At 49.9% G+C, this 24,817-nt stretch overlaps 12 protein-coding genes across 12 annotated transcripts; 5 read left to right on the forward strand and 7 right to left on the reverse strand.

Moving 5' to 3' along the window:
- Positions 1–300: 300 nt before the first annotated feature.
- Positions 301–2,194, reverse strand: M437DRAFT_54427 (general substrate transporter; the record flags this gene model as incomplete). The annotated part of the gene is made up of 6 exons (XM_041022691.1): positions 301–605; positions 660–915; positions 968–1,571; positions 1,631–1,964; positions 2,023–2,063; positions 2,115–2,194. 6 exons carry the CDS (start codon positions 2,192–2,194, stop codon positions 301–303), a joined length of 1,620 nt encoding a protein of 539 aa, XP_040877374.1.
- A 1,457-nt stretch (positions 2,195–3,651) lies between these two features.
- M437DRAFT_54422 (DUF336-domain-containing protein) lies at positions 3,652–4,243 on the reverse strand (the record flags this gene model as incomplete). Its single annotated transcript, XM_041022690.1, has 3 exons — positions 3,652–3,824; positions 3,880–4,126; positions 4,181–4,243. The coding sequence occupies 3 exons, from the start codon at positions 4,241–4,243 to the stop codon at positions 3,652–3,654; spliced, it is 483 nt and encodes a 160-aa protein (XP_040877375.1).
- Positions 4,244–6,182: 1,939 nt separating this feature from the next.
- Positions 6,183–7,968, forward strand: M437DRAFT_77431 (uncharacterized protein; the record flags this gene model as incomplete). The annotated part of the gene is made up of 2 exons (XM_041026804.1): positions 6,183–7,866; positions 7,925–7,968. 2 exons carry the CDS (start codon positions 6,183–6,185, stop codon positions 7,966–7,968), a joined length of 1,728 nt encoding a protein of 575 aa, XP_040877376.1.
- Positions 7,969–8,205: 237 nt separating this feature from the next.
- Positions 8,206–8,895, reverse strand: M437DRAFT_35533 (uncharacterized protein; the record flags this gene model as incomplete). The annotated part of the gene is made up of 1 exon (XM_041019310.1): positions 8,206–8,895. A coding segment is annotated over one exon (690 nt), but the record flags the coding sequence as incomplete, so codon positions are not given.
- A 296-nt stretch (positions 8,896–9,191) lies between these two features.
- M437DRAFT_54776 (LmbE-like protein) lies at positions 9,192–10,031 on the forward strand (the record flags this gene model as incomplete). Its single annotated transcript, XM_041022752.1, has 1 exon — positions 9,192–10,031. The coding sequence occupies one exon, from the start codon at positions 9,192–9,194 to the stop codon at positions 10,029–10,031; it is 840 nt and encodes a 279-aa protein (XP_040877378.1).
- Positions 10,032–10,765: 734 nt separating this feature from the next.
- Positions 10,766–11,567, forward strand: M437DRAFT_86822 (uncharacterized protein; the record flags this gene model as incomplete). The annotated part of the gene is made up of 2 exons (XM_041028533.1): positions 10,766–10,914; positions 11,021–11,567. The coding sequence occupies 2 exons, from the start codon at positions 10,766–10,768 to the stop codon at positions 11,565–11,567; spliced, it is 696 nt and encodes a 231-aa protein (XP_040877379.1).
- Positions 11,568–11,855: 288 nt separating this feature from the next.
- M437DRAFT_86823 (glutamate-rich WD repeat-containing protein-like protein 1) lies at positions 11,856–13,393 on the reverse strand (the record flags this gene model as incomplete). Its single annotated transcript, XM_041028534.1, has 2 exons — positions 11,856–13,141; positions 13,195–13,393. 2 exons carry the CDS (start codon positions 13,391–13,393, stop codon positions 11,856–11,858), a joined length of 1,485 nt encoding a protein of 494 aa, XP_040877380.1.
- Positions 13,394–13,928: 535 nt separating this feature from the next.
- On the forward strand, positions 13,929–14,996 carry M437DRAFT_86824 (small GTPase; the record flags this gene model as incomplete). Its single annotated transcript, XM_041028535.1, has 4 exons — positions 13,929–14,373; positions 14,424–14,716; positions 14,770–14,844; positions 14,895–14,996. The coding sequence occupies 4 exons, from the start codon at positions 13,929–13,931 to the stop codon at positions 14,994–14,996; spliced, it is 915 nt and encodes a 304-aa protein (XP_040877381.1).
- A 615-nt stretch (positions 14,997–15,611) lies between these two features.
- On the reverse strand, positions 15,612–17,362 carry M437DRAFT_68267 (uncharacterized protein; the record flags this gene model as incomplete). Its single annotated transcript, XM_041025088.1, has 3 exons — positions 15,612–15,917; positions 15,970–17,220; positions 17,282–17,362. 3 exons carry the CDS (start codon positions 17,360–17,362, stop codon positions 15,612–15,614), a joined length of 1,638 nt encoding a protein of 545 aa, XP_040877382.1.
- A 686-nt stretch (positions 17,363–18,048) lies between these two features.
- M437DRAFT_12864 (uncharacterized protein) lies at positions 18,049–18,654 on the forward strand (the record flags this gene model as incomplete). The annotated part of the gene is made up of 2 exons (XM_041018683.1): positions 18,049–18,138; positions 18,199–18,654. Coding segments are annotated over 2 exons (546 nt in total), but the record flags the coding sequence as incomplete, so codon positions are not given.
- A 753-nt stretch (positions 18,655–19,407) lies between these two features.
- M437DRAFT_68269 (uncharacterized protein) lies at positions 19,408–20,590 on the reverse strand (the record flags this gene model as incomplete). Its single annotated transcript, XM_041025089.1, has 2 exons — positions 19,408–20,434; positions 20,493–20,590. 2 exons carry the CDS (start codon positions 20,588–20,590, stop codon positions 19,408–19,410), a joined length of 1,125 nt encoding a protein of 374 aa, XP_040877384.1.
- A 2,143-nt stretch (positions 20,591–22,733) lies between these two features.
- On the reverse strand, positions 22,734–24,614 carry M437DRAFT_77439 (uncharacterized protein; the record flags this gene model as incomplete). Its single annotated transcript, XM_041026805.1, has 1 exon — positions 22,734–24,614. One exon carries the CDS (start codon positions 24,612–24,614, stop codon positions 22,734–22,736), a length of 1,881 nt encoding a protein of 626 aa, XP_040877385.1.
- Between the last annotated feature and the right edge of the window lie 203 nt (positions 24,615–24,817).

Consider the following 24,817-nt stretch of genomic DNA (forward strand, 5'->3'; position numbering starts at 1 on the left):
CCGAGATCCTAAACGCAACATCGTCGCGTGACAATATTACTTACCTACTTCGCAGCACCAGCCATGAACAACTTGTGGTAGAATCTGCAGTGTACATGCATGATGATGAGTATCAAGATATTGTTGTTCCGCACGCTGCAGCACGAGACATGCTTCTCGTGTATTGCCTCGGTCTGGCTGGCTGTCACTACTCATAATTTACGGCAAGCTTGAAGTTTGAAATTGGTATTTGCTGGTATCACATTACAGTTACTATTTCATTGTATGGTACTACTCTTATTACCGCCTGTTGCAACTGATTCAGACCATTTGAACCTCCTCCACATGACCCTTTTCGCCCTTTTCCACTCTGATCGCAAGCATGCTGACCTCCTGCTTGGCTTCTCTGAGCAACTCAGCATCTCTTTCACCAGCCTGACTCTTGAATACGCGGTCCATCTCTTCAAGAGTGGCATTCTTCGTCTCAGGAAGGCAGAACCACACCCACACTATCGCGCCAGCAAGAAAGACGCTGAAGAAGATGTACGTGCCCCAGTGCCATGACTTTAGCATGGGAGGAACGAAGAAAGCAATAGCAAAGTTGTTGAGCCAATTCGACGAAGCACCTGTGATATCGTTAGTGGTCATAGCGTCGTGGCTTGAGTATTCCTCATGCTTACCGATTGAAGCGCCCTTTGCTCTGATAGAGAGAGGGAAGATCTCAGAAACGAGCGTCCAGGATACAGGACCCCATGTTGCTCCAAAGCCAGCAATATAGACCCAGATGAGAGCGACTGCAGTCCAGCCAGCGGCCACGTGACCCGGCCAGTCGTGGCTGAATTTGGCGACTATGACACCAACGATCACCATACATACACCCATAACGACAGAGCCTACTAGCAACATTGGTTTGCGACCGACTCGGTCGATGATTAGCTGTTTGTCGGATTAGCGTTCGAACTGTCAACGCCGTAAATTGAAGACTTACCATGGCAGGAATGGTGCTGACAAGGAACACCACACCAGTGACACCAGTGGCCAACAGAGCATTCGTACCGCCTGTGAGACCGAGACTTATGAATACATTCGACGCATAGTATATAATGGCGTCGATCCCTGACCACTGTTGCCAGAACATGACAAGCCATGCGGTGCAGATACGCTTGAAGTTGTCCATCGATCGGAAGCACATACGATACTGCACAAGTTGATGTTTGAAACGGCTTTGGCGCTGCTCGGCAAGATCAGGGAAATCACGAGCGAATGCCTTCTGCTCGAACAGTGCTTCTGCCTTGATCTCAAGGTATTCGGCGTCAAGTTCATCGTGGTCAATTGGGAGTTTACGCAGCCACGCAAGCGTGTTCTTGGCTTCATCGTCACGACCCATCTTTACCAGCCATCTAGGTGAGAATGGCATAAACCAGATGCCGACAGCAAGACAGACAGCCGGAATGCCTTGGATGATTGAGGGGAGACGCCATGCGAGATTCGACTGGCCCTCGCCAGTGCCACCAATGTAGTTACTGCCGTAACCAACCCAGAAAGAGATCATAATGCCTAGGATTGTTGCTAGTTGATAAGACGAGACCAGTCTAGAGACTCTAGTTAGTAGAAGATCTACTTGGCAAAATCTTGTTTGGTAAAGACTCACAGTCCTCTCATGTGAGGAGCAGAAAGTTCGGCATTGTAGAGCGGGCCGACACCACTAAAGAGTCCGACACCGACACCAGTAAAGAATCTGCCGGCATACAACAGCGAAGGTGTGCCAGCCTGAGCACCGACATAGAGGAAACTGCCCAAGATGACCCAGCAGCAGGCCACAAACATGGTGTATTTTCTCGAAATGAGCTCGCTCAGGATACCGGCCGTGAGTGAACCGAAAAGACCACCAAGCTGAAGGACAGAGGTGAGCCAGCCGGTAGCTCCAGCAGATTTGACCACAGAGGGGAAGTTCTCTGTGAAACGGGTCATGACCAAAGACTGGCCTATAGTCGAGGGTGAGTTTGAAAGAATCTCAGAGCTGCATCAAGGAACTCAACTTACCCAAGACACCTTGCTGGTAACCATATTCGAAACCACCAAGCCTGTTTGATTATCAGTGGATGGCCCTCGAAAAGTGAGAAGCGCAGTCTTACGAGGCGAATAGAGCGATAAACAAGACCTTGGGGTTGCCTTTGATCGACTGCCAGATCGACACGTTCGAATGATCACCCATTTTGACGGGGGCTTTAAGAAGACGTAGAGTGTTGTGTATTCGAAACCCATATCGAGAGAGAACCAACTGGTCTTTATATACCTCTCTCCTGGAAAAACACTACACGAAGATCTTTTCCTTGACACATCATCGGCTGTTAGCCCCATGGGCAGCAACCCCAGAGAAGGATCTTGTGGAGTCTGGTGGCAGGTCGTAGGCTATGACCCCCCAATCCGGTATAGCTTTTGCACCCCGCAAACGTGCAGTCATGGAGGACGGCACCGTCCGACTATTGAAGGAAAAATGTTGTTCATGTACACAGGTACCATGAGTGGTCAATCAGGTTGCACTCTCATTCAAATCTCGTCCTGTCATTTATGTTGATATGCTTGAACGACACGTCAATGGATGGCGGACTGTTCATGCCCAAAAGAGGTCAGATCGACCGGCCTATCGAGTGTATGGAGAGTGATTACCCTTCTCAGCAAGCTTCTGGCCCCTAGGGAGCAATTCTTGTTGATATCGATTTCGCTTTGGGGAAGAAGCGCGTCGACTTTGCTGGTTGACGGTAAGTGGGTAGGAAAATGCTCTTGCCTTTTGCAAGTGGAATTAGTCACGTCTTGTTCCAGTTTCATCTCAGAGTACTGGCGCACAGGCTATGATATACAATGAGCCTTCATAATATCTTAATATGTATTCGAGAAAGGGCACTTGCGATGTTTGTTAAGCATAAGCTATCTCGGGAAGATTTGCAAGCAAGAAGAGCAGTAGCTGGGAGTGTCAGGGTGGCTACCACGACAATGATACTCCTGCTAGATCCACGGAGCATTGTGAGCATCCGTTGACGTTGATCTAGAAGACTTTCCTCACAATCCAGGCAAGAGAAGTGGTGAGGAAGAATCAAGCTTTGAATGCCAACCGTATCTCCCCCAGCCAAGCTTCCCTAGATCTTCAAATGCAACGTTCATTCCGTCTGGCTGGTACCTGCCTGCTCTAGAGAAGTCGGTGTGTCTTGCAATTGTAAGGGCATTGCCTGTTCATGAGGAGTCCTCAGACGCGAGTCGGCAGCTATACCGAGAAGGAGCGGTCAGTCAATCTTGGACTCTACCGCTAGATACGATGTCAGCCGATGGAGTTTGTGTATTCAGACTCCCAATCTATTACATTGTGCGTACCGATTCTCAAAGAGGGTGGGGCTCCAATGCACGCGGGAAGATGAGGCTCGGAGGATTTCCAGCATATGCAGCAAGATGCAGGTACCAGCGCACAAGATAGGCTTCGGATCCTTCCAGATCTGGAAGTGTTTTTGACCTCAGAAAACAGCGAGCCAATGATCAAAGAAAACAGGGTCTTCACTTCTAGAAATGAATATGTACAACAAGGGTATCAGGGAGCATCCAGGGCGTTGAGGATCATTACAAAGCCCAGTCCCGAAATAAACAGAAGAAAGGAAAACTTTTCGTAACGCGAAATCCACTTTAGTAGGCAGTCAGAGTTGCGTTGCTGAACCAGTCGACAGCAGCCTTGACGACCTGCACGTCCTGGTCAACGGAGCCACCACTGACACCAATACCACCAATGAGGTAGTCGTTCTTGTATAGAGGCAGACCGCCACCAAAGACAACAAGACCGCCGTTGGTCTCTTCGACACCTGTATATACAGTTAGCTCTTGTTAAAGTCAGACTTTCAAACAGGGAACACAAACCGTAAAGAGGACCCTTAGCGGCGGCGGTCAAGTCAGCTGTTGAGTAAGCACCGTTGAACAGAACAGTGGTGCGAGCCTTCTTGATACTGATGTCGATGCTGCCGGGGAAAGCGTTGTCCATGCGGTGGAAAGCAACCAACATGCCAGCGGGATCGACGATGGCAATGTTCTCAGGAATGACAGTGTTGGCTTCTCTCACTGCGGCGGCAATGATGGTCTCAGCTTCGCTGACCGAGATAACATGTCTCTGGTCAAGATTATCAGTATGAATTTTACAATACACTGAGACAGTGGTGCTGACCTGTGCAGGAGTGCTTCCGACACCGTTGGTGGCAGTCTTATTGCCAGCAGCATAAGACCCCATGGATGAGCCCAAGAGCAGAGTGAGGGTGAGAAGAGACTTGATGATGGCCATTTCGAATGTCCGTGATGTGTGATGATCTGAATGGAAGTTTAGAGATGTGTAGCGCTTGGCTTTAGTTGTAGCGGTGGATGACTGGAAAAAGCGATTGCTCGGCCTAGTGGGGGTATAGTGTCTTTTGTATTATTGGATAGTATGTGATTTTTCTCAACCGCCAAGGCGAACATGTGAGTTGCAGTCTGGATCTCCCGGAGGCTAACGGCTTGTCTAAACAGCGGAGGCGGTGTTATCACGAGTGTTTGATTAAGTGTCAATATGTCTAGCAGTGAGGGCTTAGGTCGATCATTGGTTTCGCGATAGCCGCAAGCGAAAGCAGCCAGGTTCACGAAACACTTTCCTGGACAACCGCGCGTAGGCATCGTATCTGAGCGAATCCTTCACGTTTCAGCCGCGAGTCATGGTATACAAGACCCTGTATTAGCGGAGGTCCGTGGTTCAGGCTGATGGAGTCACCGCTGTAATCATCGAGACTAATGGCGGCATGGCTGCGCTTCCTCTCCGGAGATCATCCAGTGATGTTCTCATACTTGGTTCATCTTCGTATGGACCGAGCGTGCATCTGTTGAAAGCTCTAATAGATGGACCTTGACCAGATGAGGAGAAACAAGCGATTTCTCGTGGTTAGCGAGTTGAACGCGTGTTCTATGGTATTGGAGTCTGCCATAAAGAAATCAACGTGGCTCAAAGGCGGCACATCAATCATATGAAAGCATGTCGCGACATTCAACTGCTTTGTTCAAACTGGCAGCAGCAATGCACGATTGCACAAGTCTGTTAAAATAGCATCCGGTTAGGGCAGGTCCATGGCTGCGAAACAATCGATCACAGAACATTGACCGTGCTTACCGTCATCCGAAGCTCTGCCGTTGCTAGAGCCTCGGCAGATCCGAATGTTTGTTCGATAGCGGAAGTGCAATATCCTTAAACAGAGGTGACGACTCTCAGGAACTGTTGCTGATCTCCGGGTTGAGATATCAAGCACATTATCTCATCTTCGAGGCCCGATACCTCAGGGGCTGAACCAGAAAAGAGGTCTGTTCAACTTCGCTTGTGAGATGACAAGGCAATTTGCTTGCGTTCAAGGGCCAACGCAGGCTCTCGGATCTTGGATGCAGACTGGCTCCGTGCCTAAATGCCGAGCTATTCACGAGCTTTTCAGCTTGCACGTTGATCATTCCTCGCATGCCCGTCATTCAAGATGACAATTATTCATGCTCTATGGCCAAATCTGCTAGTGAGCGAGTCGTGCAGAGATCGAACGTTGAGAAAATCTTGGGTCTCTACACAAGCGCCGTGGGGTGCATCGTAGTAAGTTTGTGATTCGAAGTCTTAGCATAGAGATCAGCTCTGAGAAATCTGCTCGTGTCATCATGGAAGGGAGACTTTGAATCGTAGGGAGCTGAAGCTCTGAAACGATGAGATCAATGGCCGGATCAACGTCAGCAAACTTCCAGGTATCTGTCTCTCTCGCTTGTTTGCAGTGAAAATGTGTACGTCCTGCAAAGGGTTCGAGTCAAGGGACAATGTGGGGCCAATCTGGAAGTGGACGCGTTACTCACGCTGTTGTCAACACAAATGTATCGAGATGCTAACGATGACCTTCCCAAGAGCTTGCGGATTGAGATGTTGTTTGTAAATAATAGCGTACCGCCGAAGGCAAAGCCTCGGTGTTCTTCTTTACTTTCGCTCTTTCCCAAAGACGAATGACTGTGAATTCTTGAGGAAGTCATGACTGAAGGCTGTGAATGCTATCTGGATCGAATCCCCGCCAACAAGATCTCCAAAGCCTCGGCAATCATGCCAGCTCCATCCTTTGAATCAGACAGAGCTACGTGCAGACTGCAACAATAATACCTTTATTGACTTGAGCCAGAAGCACAACATGCCAGCTGTATCAATCAACGCACCGGCGCATGCCAAACCCGCAGATGGTTACTTCAATCTCGGAACTTACAGTCGGAAAATCAGCACCAACAACCCTGAAGCTCAGCTTTGGTTCGATCGCGGTTTAATTTGGGCTTACGGGTTCAACATCAAGGAAGCTTCGATATGTTTCGAGAAAGTCACTCGTCTGGATCCAGAATGTGCCATGGGATACTGGGGTATCGCCTATACAAAAGGACCTTACTACAACAAGGCGTGGCGACTGTTTGACCCAAGAGAACTCAAGGAAGCTCTAGTGATTACTCACGAGACATCACGCAAGGCGCTGGAGCTTTCACATAATGCAACGCCTGTGGAAAAAGCTCTCATCAAAGCTCTTGTTGCTCGTTACCCTCAGAAGACTCCGACCGACGATTATCAGCCTTGGAACGTGGCTTACGTGAACGCAATGGAGGAAGTCTACAAGTCCTATAAGGACGATCTTGATGTTGCCTGCCTGTACGCTGAGTCGCTCATGGTTCTGACACCTTGGGCCTTGTGGAATATCCACACAGGGGAACCTGCTCGTGGCGCACGTCCATATGAAGCGAAAGAAGCACTGGATCATGCGTTTACTCTTCCTGGAGCTTGGGAACATCCTGCTCTGTTGCACTTCTATATCCATCTGATGGAAATGTCGAAGACTCCAGAGTGTGCTGTGCAAGCAGCAGATAGTCTGAGAGGTCTAGTGCCCGATAGTGGTCACCTCGAACATATGCCTTCTCACCTATATGTGCTTATAGGCGATTATCGCGCAGGTATAGCTGCCAACGCTTCCGCTGTCCGCGCTGATGACGCCTATGTGGCTAAGATGGAAGGAAATGAGATGTACACTTTCTACCGCGCCCACAACTCGCACTCACTCATCTATGCGGCTTTGCTCTCTGGCAAATCAGAGGTCGCCCTTCAGAATTGTACTCTCATGGAAAATTACTTACCAGAAGAGCTTCTTGCAATTGAATCTCCAAACATGGCTGATTGGCTGGAATCTTTCTTGGGCGTTCGAGCCCACTTGCTTGTCAGATTCGGTCGTTGGGAGGAGATTTTATCATTGGAGATGCCGAAGAACAAAAAGCTATACTGCGTGACCACGGCTACTCTTCATTATGCTAAGGGAGTAGCCCACTCAGCGCTCGGAAACATCGCGGAAGCTGAGAAAGAGCAGGAGCTTTTCCTGGCCGCTCAAAAACTCGTTCCCGAAAGTCGATTTGACTTCCCCAACAAGTGTACCGACATTCTTAGAGTTGGTGAGGCTATGCTGGCTGGCGAGATTGAGTATCGCAAGGGAAACTATGATCTCGCGTTTGAACATCTGAGAGAGTCCATCAAGCGTGACGACAATCTTGTCTACAGCGAGCCTTGGGGTTGGATGCAACCCACACGTCATGCCTACGCCGCTCTGTCACTTGAGCAAGGTCTCGTTGAGCAAGCAGCTCAGGCATATGCCGAGGATTTGGGCTTTGTCGCTGACATCCCTCGCGGCCATCAACATCCTAACAACGTCTGGGCTTTGGTTGGATACCGTGAATGCTTGAAATTATTGGGACGTGAGGCCGAGTACAATCAGCTCGAGCAACCATACCAGCTGGCTATTCAGATGGCAGATATACCTGTGACTTCATCCTGCTACTGCAGGAGAATCAGTGAGCAGACAGAGAGCAAGAAGACCAAGTGTAACGGCTCCTGCTAACCTTGTCTTAGAACCGACCAGCTGCGGTGCTGGCAGAAGAGAGTCCAAGTTATGAACAAGCTATAATCCATTTCCATTCGTGAATCATATCGTTCTACGTGCTTCCAATGTGGCCTGCATAATGCTATCGTAATGCAAGAGATGCAGGCACTCGTTTCGTTTGTATTGGGGTATCGTCGAGTCCCTTGTTCATGTTGAATGTTTCATGGTGGCTGGATCTGGATGTCGAGTTTCGGCATGAACGTAACAATGTGCATCAAGTATTTGGGGGTGGGGACAGTTGCATATGTCTTTAGAATACAGTGTACCCGTTCCAGAACAAGAAACCAACATCCACCACGATACTCACAAGAGCATAACTCAACTTCATCTCAATAACACTCCAGATCCATAGTGTACCCAACGGAGGTGCCTGTTTCATAACTGCAAAGTAGTCGTATGTGTTGCCAGCATATATCATATAACAACCTGAAGCAATGGCAACAGCCAAACAGAACAATTGTCTCAACGTTTGGAAGCGATTCGCCATCTCAAGTTTCATCATATAGACGATGAAAAACAGGATTGGATATGCGATAATCGAGCGCTGGATGATAGCAGGCCAATCAATCTCCTGCGCATACTGGTTGAACACCAACACATCCAAAGTAAAATGGACCATAGTCAAACTCGTGCACAAGAAGAAAGCTTCGCCTCCGGGCCCAATAACAAAATCATCGTCATTGCTGTCTTTGGCTGGTAACAGTACCCGTCCATTTTCATCTCGGGCTAGACCATCGCCGAGGGATTTTTCGAAGGGCTGGCCGGATGCCATCATGCCTTGAAGAGCAGCAGTTCGTTCGTCGGCAATATCCAGAAGTGTTTTTCCTTTTGGGCCAGATCTGTCGGGGAATGCCATTGGGATGTTTCCAGCGGCGTTGATGGTTGCTGTTGATGGATGTTTGCCAGATTCTTTTGCGGCGGCGCGGCGTTCTTTTCTGTTTCGTGGTTGTTTGTCTTCGTCGGCCATGACGTCCGCAAACTCGAATTTTTGTCTGGCTGATGCCTTGATAGTGTTTTCTTTTGATTCTTTTTATCTGGGAGGTTTTTGGTCTTGATGGTGAGATGCGAAATTTAGGGGCTCTCTTTTGGAGAGTTGTTCGTTTCGGCCCGGGATCGGCACGCGAGCATTCATCAACCTCCCTCAAGCTTCATCTTTGGCTTGTCGAGTTCACACCACATCAATCACCGACAATCTAGCCTTTCAAAGAAGTCTCACATACCATCGACAACATGGAAATGCGTGGATTATGGTGGGCGGCAGTACCCATCATCATCTCAATACTCTGGCTTTACACCAGCGTCCTCACCTCCTCCTTTCCCATGTTACGCAACAAGCGCATCTGTCTCTTGATAGCACACCCAGACGACGAAGCAATGTTTTTTGCTCCTACAGTACTTGCCCTCACACGACCTGAACTCGGCAACCACGTCAAAATCCTGTGTTTGAGCTCTGGAGACGCCGATGGCTTGGGCCACATCCGCAAGCAAGAACTGGTCAAGAGCGGACTATTACTAGGCTTGAGAAACGCAGATGATGTGCTGGTGCTGGATGATGAGAGGTTCCCTGATTCGATGACCACGACTTGGGATAGCAAGGCAATTGCAAATCTACTGGCTTCTACGTTTGCGCCGAAGATGGCGAAGATGGCCGCGAAGTCTTCTCCCGAGGCTAATATCGATGTTTTGGTTACTTTCGACGATATTGGTGTCTCTTCTCATCCGAACCACATTTCTCTGTATCATGGTGGACTTGCTTTCCTAAAGCAGATCATGCAGAAACACTCTGGCTGGGAGCATCCGATCAAAATGTACACGCTATCTTCGGTCAACGTGGCCAGAAAATATGCAAGTATACTGGATGCACCATTGACGATTCTGAAAACGGCATTCACGAAGAAAGAAGCTGGCGACTTCCCTACTCCTCTGGTGGTCGTTAGCGGCATTGGCGACTACAGAACAGCACAAAGAGCCATGACGAACGCGCACGAAAGCCAAATGAGGTGGTTCCGATGGGGTTGGATCAGCATATCAAGATATATGGTGCTAAACGACTTAAAGAAGGTTAAGGTGGTCTAAAGCAGGAAGCAGGGGAACCAGCATTTTGCTTATGAAGACATCGACACGGCAGTCTGTACAATGTACATTCAACCAGGGTATACATGCAGCCCTATGGCTTGGTCGTTGCCCTGCATGCAGATTCTGAGACAGAACGGACGGCTTTCTGCATGCAAGCTATGGCACATGACATTTGCCAGCGCAGTCTTTAGAATCGGTAGCCATTCAAAAGTTCAGCAATTGACAGAAGTCAAGCAAAAGAGACAATTTGCTAAATGCTCGAATATGCTTAGTCAACACAAAACCAAAGATCAGGCTATTGTAGTTGTTACATGGCCTGAGCAAGTAACACTAAGAGGGGGGATCCCAAGAAAAAAGCTGACATATCTGCACGACAAGCGCACAAACGCGCGATACAATTACCTGTTCTTTGCCAAACCCCTGAGACTTTTCATATATGGCATTGTTACAGCTCTGTTGCTTGCATTTTGACCGGTTTGCCTTTTAGTGACCTCTTTCTGCATCTTGTTCGTCGTTCGACTATCCGTTTGTAGATTGTCTCGGCACGTTTGCATTGCTCACTACCTATATACCTATATAGCTTTTTGGTTCCTTCACAAGCATTATGTCACGTCGTCTTTACCGTGTCTCAGTCAGCCATCTAGAGATCTCCACCATACCTCTTGATCACTCACGCGAACAAGATGTTCTCTCTCATCAGAAAAATCAGCAATTCACAGTCTCCCAAAATCAACATGGCAGAGCAGTCCAGCAATGATGGTAACAAGCAAGATTCCGAGCAACCAGAACAGCAACAAGAAGAAGTGGATGGAACCAGCTTTGATCCTAATGCAGACCCCAGAGATCCTGGAAGATACTATACCTTTCCACATTTTGCTGAAGAGTAAGTCACCGATCTCCAAACTTGAGTTTTGTGCTTTCATTGTACAAGGCTGCTGTTGTGGAAGTTTTTGTGCCTTTTGATAGACTCGTAACTAACAGGAACTAAGGAAGAGAGAGGAAGACACAATTCCTTCGGGTCCAGATACCCCTAATCGCCAACCGGGCACACTCGACCACGACCCAAAGGCTCCCAATCGCTCACCGGGTACATCTCAAGACTCCACCACCACTCAAACAACCCCAATCCCAAGATCCACAAGCCCTTCAAATGCAGAAGCAGCATCTCCACCTTTCTGGCCTACCTCTCCATCTCCGTTATCAAAACGACTACGCCCAAAGCCCCCGTCAATTCCTTCGCCTTCAGTGCTGCAAAGACGTGCTACTACTACCTCTCAAGCCTCAAGTCCGCAAGTTTCTCGTATACAGTTGCTGGAGCGTAGAGCTTCTGCGCAAGTGCAAGCGAGCAAGGGTTATTCTTCGCCTGCTGCGCGCTCGTTGAGGAGTATTTCGGCAGCTCAATCGCCTAGAGTAGAGGTGAAGAGGTCTGAGGAAGAAGGAAAGGAAGGACAGTCGCCTGTGAAAAAGCAGCAGCAGAAACGTCTTTCTTCGCGTTCGAAGGGGCCGCTTATGAGTGATCGTGGAAAGAACGGCTGATGGAACTCGGGTGCTGGTAACGAGAACTGAGCAGAACTGAGGAACAAGGACATTGCATTAGACGTCGTTTACGGAGGCATTTGCAAGCTGAAAATGGCAGCAGCGCAATGAGAAATTAGCGCAAAGAAGCAAGCAGCTGAGATAGCTTAAACGAACAAGCCAAAGAAATGGATGACATTAGCACAGAGCCATACGAGAAAATTGATAAAAAGCTTTTGAAGATTTGTTTGTTCCTTTTCGTAAACATGGTATATAGACGAACAGAGAAAAGGGGGGTAAATAAACAACCTAAACGCTGATGGTCTTGAAAACATTGAAACCGTTGCCTCCGGTCGCCATGAGGGCACCAGGAATTTGAGGGTGCCAGTGCGACTCCTTGATCTGCTCCATGTAGTGGACGAACAGCAATTGTGGTGGGACATCTTGAACACCAGCAGTATCGCGTGACTCCTCGTCATCGAGCTCGACAGCCAGGTCCCAAAGAGTAAGAGTGTTGTCGCCAGCGCAGACAGCGACGATAGAGTCGTCGGTGGGGTGCCATTCGACGCTGGTAATCTGCTCCTTGTGGAATTTGAACGAGGCGACTGAGTTGGGCTTGGGCGAGGTGGTGACTGAAGGCTTCCATTGACGCAAGTCCCAGACAGCCCACTCACCATCTTCGTGGCCTGAAGCGAGCAAGTGGGTAGTGTTGCGCGACCAGGACAGAACGTTGACATCGGTGTTTGCGACTTGCACGCTGAGAGCAGGCTTGCGCGACTTGGATCGAGCATCCCAGATCTTGACAGTGCCGTCTGCAGAAGCAGAAGCAAAGACATTGCGCTCTGAAGGAGACCATTGCAATTCCTCGACGGAGCTGGTGTGGCCGGTGAAAGGAGTTGTGTCGGTAACGAAACCACCACCCTCGGTGCGAGTGGTAGCAAAGATGCGACCATCAATGTCACCAGTCAACAGCTTGCCAGCGGGGAAAAGTGGTGACCAGTCGATGGCGTAACCTTCGGTCTTTTTGTGTGCGCGGATGGTGCTGACGGGCTTGTTTTGTTGGGCGGAGATGGTCATGCCGGGGTTGTCGAACGAGGCGAGGTGAGGAGTAACATCGTGGATAAAGACGTCGCCAGACTCGGTCATGACGGCGCTGAGAGTGGTGGGGGGAGTAGATGATGAGGCTTGCGGGGTCTGGTGGGTGCGGATACGGTTTGTGCATGTGTTCAAGGGAATGTCCTTGGTTTCGAGAATGGGCTCGAGCGATTGTTCCTCCTCATCGTCGCTTTCATCCTCCGACTCGGACTGTTCGCCGCGATCCATGCGACCCAAGCTGCTCATCTTCATGACCATGATGCGGTTCTCCTTTTCGCTTCCTCGTGCGGCCTGGGTACCAGCGACGGCGTAGACGGTTTGAGGGTAGGACTTGCGGTTGTCGCCCAGCTGGTCCTTGACGAGATCGAAGGAAAGACATGGCCATGGGGCTTCCAGGTTGTGCAGCATCTCGTATGTTGAAGTATCCGGGGCCAGTGTTTGTCCAGCTTCAAGTTTGTGTCGTCCAGGAATGAAAGTGTCTTGATCAAGATCCATGGCCGCTGGTGTCGGTCAGCACGGAGAGGCTCCTCTTGTAGACAAGAAGTATACATACCTTCACGCTCTTCAGCCTCGCGCTCCTTGTCGGGTCTTCCGTCAACACCAGCCTCGAGAATCTCATCTTCGCTCTCGAACTCGTCCTCAAACTCGTCTTCGAATTCAAGTTCGTCGGGCTGACCGTCCTGCGGTCTCTGACCCGACTTGAGGGCGCGGAGCTCGTCCTCGTTTGATTGATCTGCTGTGCGTTTGCTCATTGTGTGTGGTGAATATGTGGCGTGGAATCAAAGGCGTGACGGGCTTTTTTTCGTATGAGGCTCTGGGCGCTTGTGAAAGTCTCGTATCGATAAGCATGACGAAAAATGCCAAGACGGAGGACCAAACATGCAGCTCGAGCGGCCGTGTGTGGCTGGCGCGGTGGAGCTGGAGGGGCTTGTTGGAGCGGCCCCAAACAGCGCATGCATCTTGTGCGAGCCCGCATACAAACAATCCTGCCCTTCGCATCCGTCGACCTTCAATCGCACAATCATCTCTTTTCTTTGAAAGAAAGCCCCCGACCTGGTGTCCTCTGTACCTCGCGCTGGAACGTGTAGCTCGAACGTCTCGCTCGACCTGACCGCTTTGCGCTTTGACTGGTAGACGAACAGCTTCGACGGCCTAGTGCCCAATCTTCGACCACAATCCGCTGTCACAACCACTCCGTGTTATTTCTACCCGACCGACGCGCCCTCGCCGCAAAGAAGCTCCGACGATTCTCAGGCCGCCCGCCTAGCAACTTCATACAATCAAACAATGGATTACTCAGACCCCGTCCCGCAGCCCTCTCCCTCGCATGATGCCGCGACCGAGGACGCGAGCATGCACACCGTTACCGCCTCATCTGTCAACGCCCTGCCCCATATCCACAACCACAACATCTCCGACTCAAACGATTCTACTCGCCGACCTCAGACCTCCTACTCCGACACTGGCTTTACTTCTCACTACCAATCACAAGACAACCCAGACGCTCAACAACACGAAGATCAGATGTCACAATACCCCTCGAGACCAAGCTCTCGTTTGAACCGTCAAAACAGCGACTACAGCGATCAAAATGCTCAACGACAACAAGCCCAGAAGAATGCTAGCGTTGTTATCAAGGTTGGAATGGTTGGCGATGCGCAAATCGGCAAGACCTCCTTGATGGTCAAGTACGTTGAGGGCAGCTGGGATGAAGATTACATTCAAACTTTGGGTGCGCAGTCAATATCGCTTACCCGTCTGCACAATAGCTAACAACCTCAGGTGTCAACTTCATGGAAAAGACAATCAGCATTCGCAACACAGAAATCACCTTCTCCATCTGGGACTTGGGCGGTCAGCGTGAATTCGTCAACATGCTGCCCCTGGTCTGCAACGACGCCGTCGCCATACTTTTCATGTTCGACTTGACCCGCAAGAGCACACTAAACTCAATCAAAGAGTGGTACCGTCAAGGCAGGGGCTTCAACAAGACCGCGATTCCATTCTTGGTTGGCACAAAATACGATCACTTTGTCAACTTCCCGCGCGAGGAGCAAGAAGAGATCAGTATGCAGGTGCGTAACTCTCTCGACCTGGATCATTCAGGGTCATCTCTGACGTACAACAGGCCAAGCGCTTCGCCAAAGCAATGAAAGCAAGTTTGATCTTCAGCAGTACAAGTCACAGCATCAACGTTCAAAAGGTCAGTTTGAGAAATTCTCCGATAATTTGTGTGTTACTGACACTGAGCAGATCTTCAAGATTGTGCTATCGAAGGCATTCGACCTGCGCTGTACAATCCCCGAGATCGAACACGTAGGTGAGCCATTGCTCCTCTACCAGCACGTTGGATAGACTTTATGCCCTTCATGTCTGGATACACTCCCAAACGACGCAAACTCCTACCAACAAAACCCATCATCATTGTCTTCGTCAACGAAAGACGTTACTTTGGCCTTTTTTCTCTTCTCGTTTCTCTAATCACTTTTTTTCGGCTGGGCTATTATAAGAGAAAGGGAATACAACACACAGAATCTTTGCATTGGATCGGAGAAACTAAAGGGGGGAAATTGAACTTTCTGGGCCACGGACGGGAGACTTGAGGATGAGAACTTTCTGTTGTCTTTGATTCTTTTCTTCTTTATTGCATGCGATTTTAGCGATAAGAAACCACGGCGTTTGTGTTTTTCTTCGTGTTAGCATCAGAATGAGAGCCCTTTCTTCGTCTCTGACATGACTCTTTCTTATTTGCACTTTGTGAGATATCAAGAGAGAAGCAGTCGAAACTCCAACAAGAAAACATGCCTTACACTTCTCTGACACAGTAAGACAAGAAAAGACAAAAACAAGGAACAAACGCCGCCCAATGAGTTCTGAGAAACAAAAAAAAAAACACTACGACGATCCAGTCCTGATTCCATTGTCTCCAAGAGAAGAAGCTACAGTGCAAACTAGACCAGACGTATCTTCTTAATCTTTCTTTCCTGTTAGACGCTTGCCCTCGTTGTCACTATCGTCTTCACTCCACCTCTCTTCATCGTCGTCTTCACCTCCAACTGCGAATATCGTCTCGCCGTCTAGAGACTCTCTCGGCAATGATGCAGGTCTTGTTGGCTTGGGTGCTGGCAAAGGCGATACATCACGATTGGCTGCAGAGCTTGAAGCGTTGTTTCTAGGGGCGTCGTAGGCGGGAGGTGCGCCTTCAAGCTCTGGGTCGTCGAAGTCGAGAGATGAGCGCATGCTTGCGATTTCAAAGCCTTCGTCGTCTTGAGCGATCTAGAGATTATGTTAGTCTTGCGTAGAGTATAGTGTGATGAGGATAACTTACCTCGTCACTCATGGCGAAACGGCGGTTATTTGCTGTGGGACGCCAGAGCCAGGCTACAAATGCAACATCGGCGAGGTATACCAAGTTGAGCCAGCCATCCAGGATAAACCAGCGCGACGACCAATGGGTAGGTACAAAGTCTTCATCGCTAACACCAGCAAAAGTCCAGCTGTTGACAAAGAAGAAGACGAAAATGACTATGATGGAGCCAAGGATGCACCACCAGAGTTTGCGATACATCATTGCTTTGATGGTTTGCTTACGTTCCATTAGATCCTTCATGGTGGCGTTCAGCGAGTTAAGCGTCCAGATGTAGAAGGCTGTGAGGGTACCCGCGAGAGGCAGGACTACGAGCAAAACCAGAGGGCCGGCATTCTCAGGTGTTACAGAGAGCGAGGCAATGACATATACGACGCCAAAGACAAAGTGAGTAATGGCCAGCCAGCGAACCCAAATCATGGTACGACCGAGACTGGGCTTGACGACACCATATCCCATACACACAATCAGCAGCAAGAAGAAACTGAAGGAGTTTCTGCCTGCTGAGAGAACTGAGACTACGATGAGCAATGCTTTTGCGCCTCCATTGAAGCCATGTCTGTTTTGGAAGTCGTAAAAGAGCCATGTCATGAAGATTTCAACAACGAGGAAGACCAAGATGGCTGTTATGTAGTTCTGGACAGGCAGTATATCGTGTCGGTTCTGGAAGTAGAGGAAAGCCCAGCCAGCGGTTGCGAGGGCGTAGACAAGAGTCAGAGCACCGTAAAAAGGCAGCTTTGCGATCTGAGCAGCAGGCAGCTCTCCGTAGCTGTTGCGGAACTCGACGATGCCATTGTAGCTCTCTGCAGTATAGCCATATGTACCCACACAATAGTATCCAGTACGCTTGATGGGGTAGTTGATAGCAGGCGGGTTCTTAAGATGTACTGCCTGAGTAATAATCAAACTCTTGCTCTTTTCCGAGTCCTGAGACAGAATGAACTCGCCCTCCTCGGTCGAGTTGCAGAACTTTGCTTCGATAGCAGTGGCGTCGCAGATGTATGCGCGATCAGAAGTTGTGTCGTCCATGAGTTTACCGACGTAGTTGCGATCTGACCATTCGAACATGACAAGCGAGACGACGGGGTCCTGGTCTTCGGGTATGTCCTCTGGCTTGACGAACTTGGTCAAGATGAAGGGATCTACAGCTCCTCCCCAGCCCTTGCGACTGAACATGCCCGAGCATTGTTGTCGGTTTATTTCTTTTTGGTCCTGAGTAAAGTGTTAGTCTGCAGGCATTGGGACTCGATTCAACTGGAACAGCAGCACATACAATCTTGACCTCATTGCCATGTACACCAAACGCTAGCGACGTTAATAGTGCAGCAGTGCACAATTGGTACCACGACCGCATCGTTCCCTGGCTCTTTACTAGAGACAAATGCTGTTTTGTGTAGACAGAAGGAGAAAAAAGTGTCCTCTCTGGCTATCGCAGCCCCCTCAGAGCTCCCACACGTCAGCTCCAGACGCGTTCGCGGGTACAGCTGCTCCGTGCAGATCGGACTTAACGCCGGGTCGATTTGCAACTTATGTGAGGCGGTGCAAGATGAAAAGGTGTGGCTAGAACATTCGCTGTTTACTATCAGTGACATCAATCTGTGGCTGTGTCTCTGATACTTTTCCAAATGCCATCATCATGGGGTCGGTGGACAAGCAGGTTCAAAAACAAGTCGTGCCGCTGGCTCCTTGACGTGGTTTCAAGTCATTGCTGCGCTGGCAGAACATCACAGTGTTTTCACAACCAACTATTTGACCACGCCAACTCACTCCGAGCGCTACATTCTTCTGAAGCTCGTCGTTTCCCTCAGCAACCGCCTTGAAGCTTGACGCCCAAGTACCTCCTTCCCCTTACGCCGTCTCACCACGCGCCGTGCTACAACAAGCTTTTGAGACAATCAGATCCAAGACTTTTTTTGTCAACCTAGCATCTACTGCTATTTTTTGATTCGCCTGTTTCTCTCTGCGAGCATACAAAAACAACCATCGCTCTATTCGATTTATCATTTTATCGTCGATCAAGCATCAAAAAATACCACAAACATGGCCGCCGCTGTGGGAAAATATGCCGCCAACAAGATGTTGCGCGGACAGATGAAAAAGTATCAGAACAAGAAGCCTTGCGGTGATGAGGTATGTTTATCACATCCACATTCGTCCCATGTGTAATCACAAGCTAACCTCTCCTGCCAGGACCCATTCTTCACTTACGTCGACAATCCACGCAAGCCCGGAAAGCAAAAGAAAGTGAAAAAGACTGTCCCCTCATACATCCCCGAACACGACGCCAATGTGCTTGCCAAAATGCGCCGTCGCGCTTACAGAATGGACATGGCGCTCTTCGAATTCCTCGGTACACGATTTGGCTGGTCTTCAGTCGTTGGAATCGTTCCCGCTGCTGGCGATGCCATTGATGCTTGTATTGCACTGTTGCTCGTCAAGGGCTGCATGAAGGTTCAAGGTGGCTTGCCAACGGGTATCTTGATTCAGATGCTGATCAATGTCGCTATTGACTTTTTGATCGGAATCGTGCCTTTTATTGGAGATATTGCGGATGCATACTTCAAGGCCAACACCAAGAACTGCAGACTTCTGGAGAAACACCTGGATAGTCTGTACAAGCCGGATGAGCTCAAGGTCAAGGGTCGCAAAGCAAACCATCCGGCTACCGCCTTCGAAGACTTCAGCGACGAAGAGGATGATCGTAGAGCCTTCATTCAGGAGACCAATGCCACCCAAAATGTTCGCCAGCCTGCACCTACCGCTGACACCAGAGCCAAGAAGTCAGGTGGTTGGTTCAACCGTGGTGGCAACAATAACAGAAGGGAGCAAGACATAGAGAGAGGTACTGCTGCTGGTGGCCCGGTTCGTGTCGATGACACAATGGAGACCGGTACAGTGCGCACCGACAGAAGATGATGGCACAAGTAATAAGATCTTCTGGGGAGTCACGAGCAGATTGAAATATCCAGGGTTGTTCTGCTCATTGGCGTTGTGTTTGTTGTTTCCTACCAGTGCTTAGCGTTTGGATTCCCCTTTTGTAGCGTTCTCGAGATACCATTGAATTACCAAGTTGAATCACCTCCCATAAGTATACCTATCCACCATGGTCACCCAGCAAGACTTACGCATACAAAGTTCAGTAAACAGGACTTGATGAGTTTGTAGAATCTTTGTTGGTCGCAGAAAAAAAAAATATCTCTTTTGAAAAGCTTTTTGATTTCTGGTTCTTGTGAATGAACATCCTCCTCATATCTTCAACCTTTCATCATTAAAAATCCTCGTCCCTCAACTGTGTGATTAATCGTGTCGTCCAAAAGTGATAACACCAAGTTCTGTCGTAAATACGCTGAAAAGAACAAAAAAAAGAAAAGAAAAGCAGTAAAGTGAAGTGCTGCAAAATCAAGGAGAAAACATGGGCACACTCCTCATACAGCCATAGCACAATGGCGGAGGCGCCTTGCCCTCAGCAACTAAGCCCTCTTCCGTCCTCGGCGTCAACAGCAAAGGCAAACCGCAAAGACTGCAACTCGCATCTCCAGCTCCAACACTTGGAGCCGCGAGCTTTGCCGTAGTTCTAACCACATTGGCAACAATACTGGGATAGTTCTTCTCGACAGCGTCAAAGTAGTTGCGCATGAGTCCATCAATAGTGCTGTGTTTTGCGCTGACTACAGTTTCCAGCGGTGCTTCTGGCGCGACCAAAGGTGTTAGAGGTGGATTCACGTATTTAGCAAAGGCGTGGATTTCTTTCTTCAGTAGGTCGCGTAGAGGATAGTAGAAGTCGATTTCGTAGGGTGAAGGGCCGTCCGAGACCAACCATGCAAGCGCAAATCCTCTTCCTTTAGCGGTTTCGGCTAGTGTTTTCTCGGCCAGGCGTGTTGTACTATCGCCCCAGACAATGGCTTCACAAGTATCTGCTTTTGCGAAATCGACTATGAGTTTGTGGAGGAGGATTTGGAGGACATCGGCGCGGGCTGTAGCGGTAGGAATGGCTTGGAGGAGGTTCTGTAGGGATTGGAGGTTTGTGTTCTCGATGCCGTCGTTGAGGGTCGCGGGTGTGTCGATGCCGTATTGTTTGAGTAGCTCTTGTACGTCTTCCACTTCCATGACTGATGATATGGGAATTGATGTGTATTCGTGTGTCGGATAGCGTTCTTTGACAGCGTCCAGATCTGTTGCCGAAGGACCTTCAGGCACAACGGCAGTCATGTCTACGTGCAGCACTTGCAATGCGAAACCAGTACGTCCTGTGTTTTCGATCTGTCGTTTGAGTTGCTCGTCCAGACAGTGTAGCAGCGCCAATGAGGATACGCCCATCGAGAGAGGAAGCAGTAGCATTCGTTGCTGACCTGCAGTAGAGAATCTTGTGCGAAACTTTTCCATGCGCTTCACAGCCTTTGTTGCGATATATTTGCAGAAGCAGTCCCTAGGACACTGTCAGTACTTTTAAAAGCGACAACAAAGTCAGAGAGGTTGCTGCTCACTTGCACATAGGTCGAGACCGGACATTTTCCACTGCATCGTGCACCTGGCACTGCTTGCAAACTCCCAAAGCAGACTCTCTAGGCACGCTTGTCGGCATAGCTTCGTTGATCCTGCAATAGCTCTGTACAGCAAGGTCGTCTCGATAATATAGGTCCTATTATTCAGGGTCCAGCAAGATGCGATTTCTGTTGTCGGGAATGTTTTATTTTTTCAAAATATCAGCAGGTCAAGTTTCGAGGACAAGTGTTGGAAAAGAAGATCAGAAGGCGAAGTCAGCACGAAGAGGCAGCGCAATATGGAAAAGTGTAAAAGAGCGAAAGTTGCTCCGACCGCAAGCAAAGTTTCGTAGGTTCGCGCTTTCCCTGAACTCCGTTCCCTTCTTGACTCAATCGAAAAGCCGTTGGCAAAGGGACCGACTGGACGGGCACCGGCACAAGACACTTCAAACCGTCACTATGGTTAGACTCGAACAAGGGCGACAAAGGCATCGAAACTCTGTTTGAACTATACACAGCGAGACCTGTATCGACCGTCTATTGTCTTGGATTTCCTGGCGCCAACATTTGCGCAGCTTGTTGTGTGACCCCTCCCAATAGATTACTTGAAGATGTGCACGCAACATGCTTACCTCTCTCTCCTCCGCGGAACTTTTTCCGTCTACTCGTACTCTACAAATGTACATCTCTGAACCCTGCACCTTGTATGCGAGTCACCACTGCTTCTTCAAGTTACATCTCCTTCCCCTCCGGCCACCACCGCAACGAACCACATTTCAGTCGCACCTCCACTCCTGCAAATCTACTATCTCCTGATCGACCACACGGGAATAGTGCACCGTGCTGCTTTGCAGAATCTCCTACAGCTTACCTTTTCCTCCCACTTCGAAATGCCGATCCCTGCCTATATCTTCCAGTAAACAAACACACATCTCACGCCGTAGCCATGCCCTACTCGTTTCCCTCTTGATGTTCCATTTGCTCGGAATCCCTCTATCCGCAATGAATCGTACAGAGTTTCAGAAACAGGCGAATGCCGTGTTGATCTCACCTACTTACTCGTGCTTATACCAGAACACGTCCAGAAGTTTCCTGGTGCACTTACAATGACAGTGGTGGCGTTTGTCTATTTGTTTGGCTGCTGCAAGTGTAAGCGTGCCTTTTCGGCTCCCACCGGCTGTTTTGAGCCATGTGGGATGCGAGGCGTTCGTACCTTTGCCTTGGTATGGGTGTGGATGTTGGTATCGAACAGTAACTGGGGTTCTCTTATCTAACGTCTGTTCTTCGTCGACGATAGATGCTAGGCGCTGCTATGATAAAAAGAAAATCCAAAGTCGTGCAAGAGTCATTCTGTACAGCCATCGCTAGAGACATGAGACGGACGCTTGATCACCACTCTTGCGATATTCGAAGCACGATATTGATGCGACATTCTCTACTTACAATAAAATAATGCTGTCGGATAGGATAACTCCTTGTGTCTGATACCCATACATCCCACACTCCGATAACCCTGCCTCGCCATCGAGCCAACGACAACATCGCGCCCTATCAAGGCATCCTTCTCTCGAGTGTCCAATCCAACCACTTTCAATTCCAGCATCCGCGGCCAAAGCCAGCAACAGAGGACATTCTTCATAACTCAATTCACGTCAACAAGAATCTCTCGAGTTAGTTGTACACAACATGCCACCAGTCGTGAAAACGGGCGGACATGAAGAAGTCCTGCAGGTCATGACCGTATCCGATATCACCAGCCAGATAACGAGTAGGTTACATTTTTTCCACACTATCATGCGCATGTGTAACGTCTACCCGGAAGGTCGGTACTAAGGTTTGTCATCGCAAAGCAAATGCCCAAGCCTTGTATCCCAGAGAAAGGAACCTCAAAGTGGTGACAGCTCGATCGCCCAATGGCATGATTCACTATTGTGCCATTGTTGGGGAAGAAGCTCCAGATCCGAGATATCCCAAAATCGCCCCTGCCACCAAGGTTGTGCTGCAAGGAGACAGTGCTACAGACAGACGTACTGCCATGATGACCTTGCTAGAACAGACCGAAAAGAAGGTCGCAAAGGAGATACTGAAACGTTGATGAACTAGTATACACACATTATATGACGATGACGATGGCACAGAGCGGTATGTAGAACATGCTTTGCTATTATAAACTGTCATAAGATACTCTCATAATTAATCATAGACACCGTTCATCCATCACGCTACCTCAATCCCATGCCGCAATCAGAGCAAACTACCCAAGCCAGCGGGAGCAACGTACATCCATGAGGTGACAGGAATCCATGATCCGGTTGGTGCAGGTTGGCCAGCCACTGATGTAGGAGTAATTGAAACCGAAGTAGTGACAGCGGCGACGAGTGCTGAGCCTGTACCTGCAGAGACAGTGGCCATAGTAGGTGCTTGGCCGCTACCGAAGAGATTGAGACCAACGCCAAGAAGGTTGCCGAGGTTGGCACCGGATGTTGGTATGGCTCCAGCGCTCAGACTGATGACACCAGGGAGAGAAGCCTGAAGACAGATGAGGTTGCTGCATTGGCTGGCGCCGACGACTGAAGAGACCTGACTGGCGGCAGAAATAATGGCGTTGATGTTTGTAGTGACAGCTGGTGCGGCAGCAGGTGCATTGCCCCCTCCGAGGATCTTGACACCGACGTTGAGTAGAGAACCACCTGAGCCTGAGGTTGGGATTGCAGCGAGGTTCAAGCCCAAGAGTCCTGGAAGTGATGTCTGAAGGCAGATGAGATCTGTGCAAGTGGCGACGGCTCCATTGGTAGCGCTGACAAGGACGCCAGAGACTGGGCTAGGTGTACCGGCGATGGACGATGGCAAGGCTCCGCCTCCAAGAAGACCACCGAGAAGACCACCCACAGCTGATCCAAGACCGCCGGCAACACCTGAGACGACTGCTCCAGCTCCAGAAACAACGCCGCCAGCTGCATTACCGACACTAGAGACAACGCCGCCAAGGGGTGTAGGAAGAACTGAAGCTACGCCACCTACAACACCAGTGGCAACGCCTGCGACGCCAGTGAGTACACCGCCGACGCCTGCGCCGACATTCGACACAGCTCCGCCGACAGCAGTTGGAAGAGCCCCTGGAGCACCAACATTGGACACGACACCTCCAATACCAGAGAGAGCACCGCCAGCGAGGCTGCCGACACCTGAAACAAGACCACCAACACCAGAGAGAGCACCACCCGCAACGCTGTTGACACCTGAGACGACGCCGCCCAGTGGAGTGGGAAGACCACCGGCAACGCCACCGAGAGCACCGGTCACGGCACCGCCGACGCCAGAAACGAGTCCGCCAACACCGGAGAGTGCACCACCGGCAACACTGTTGACACCTGACACGACACCACCAAGAGGGTTGTTTCCTCCTGAGGTGAGAGGACTGAGAGGACCAACGCCATGGAGAGGACCAGAGATGTTGGAGCTGCTGATGGGTAGACCGAGAGACAAGGATCCGTTGACATTCGACTGCGAGCTGGGGATGGTCGAGGTCAAGAAGCCAGAGCTGCCTTGGCTGGTCAACGCACTTGAAGGTTGTGCATTGCTTCCAATGGATGGCAATGAAGGTGATGGCGCGTTGCCAGCAGGAGGTGCGGGTGGTGCTGGAGGAGCCGGTGGAGCAGCACTGACGGCTGGACCGGCAGATGGAGCAGCATTGGTAGGTGCACTGGCAGGTGCACTGGCAGATTGTGCAGCGGGCTGACTAGCCGGAGGAGGTGGTGGTGCTGGAGGACCTGCTGGTACAGGCACTGGGACACTGAGTGGTGGTGGGTTGGGCATGACTGGATTGAGAATGGACATGGAAGATGGAGGTGGTGTAGCAGGTGGGCTGGCCGGACCAGAAGAAGTGCTGCTGGACTGGAGGCAAGATGCAACCATAGCAGCCTCGGATTGCAACGCAGCAAAGGCAATGTCGATGAGGCCACGGAGGACGGTGACATCGCCGTTGTAACGGAAGTCATTGACGATGGCACTCACGGTCATGTTGGAGACTTGCTCGTAAGACTGGGTCTGGCCGAGGCTGAGTTGAGCAGCAGAGCTGGTGGCTGCGATGATGCAAGTGCCGGCGGCAAGCTTGATGAAATGCATGGTGTCGAGATGGATCGATGAAGCTTCGATGGATGTGGTTAAGAGCTGATGACTGATGAAAGTCGATGGAATGCTGTGATGGATGATCGATGGGTTAGCTATTGCAGAGACGAAGAGCCATCGACGACGATGATACCTTTGGATCAGGAGAGTTAATTGTACGGTAATCAAACAGTGAGTAAAGCAGCGAAGAGTAGTAAAGC

This window comes from Aureobasidium melanogenum (assembly GCF_000721775.1).
Source record: "Aureobasidium melanogenum CBS 110374 unplaced genomic scaffold scaffold_20, whole genome shotgun sequence".
In the NCBI taxonomy this organism is placed as follows: Eukaryota; Fungi; Ascomycota; class Dothideomycetes; order Dothideales; family Saccotheciaceae; genus Aureobasidium; species Aureobasidium melanogenum.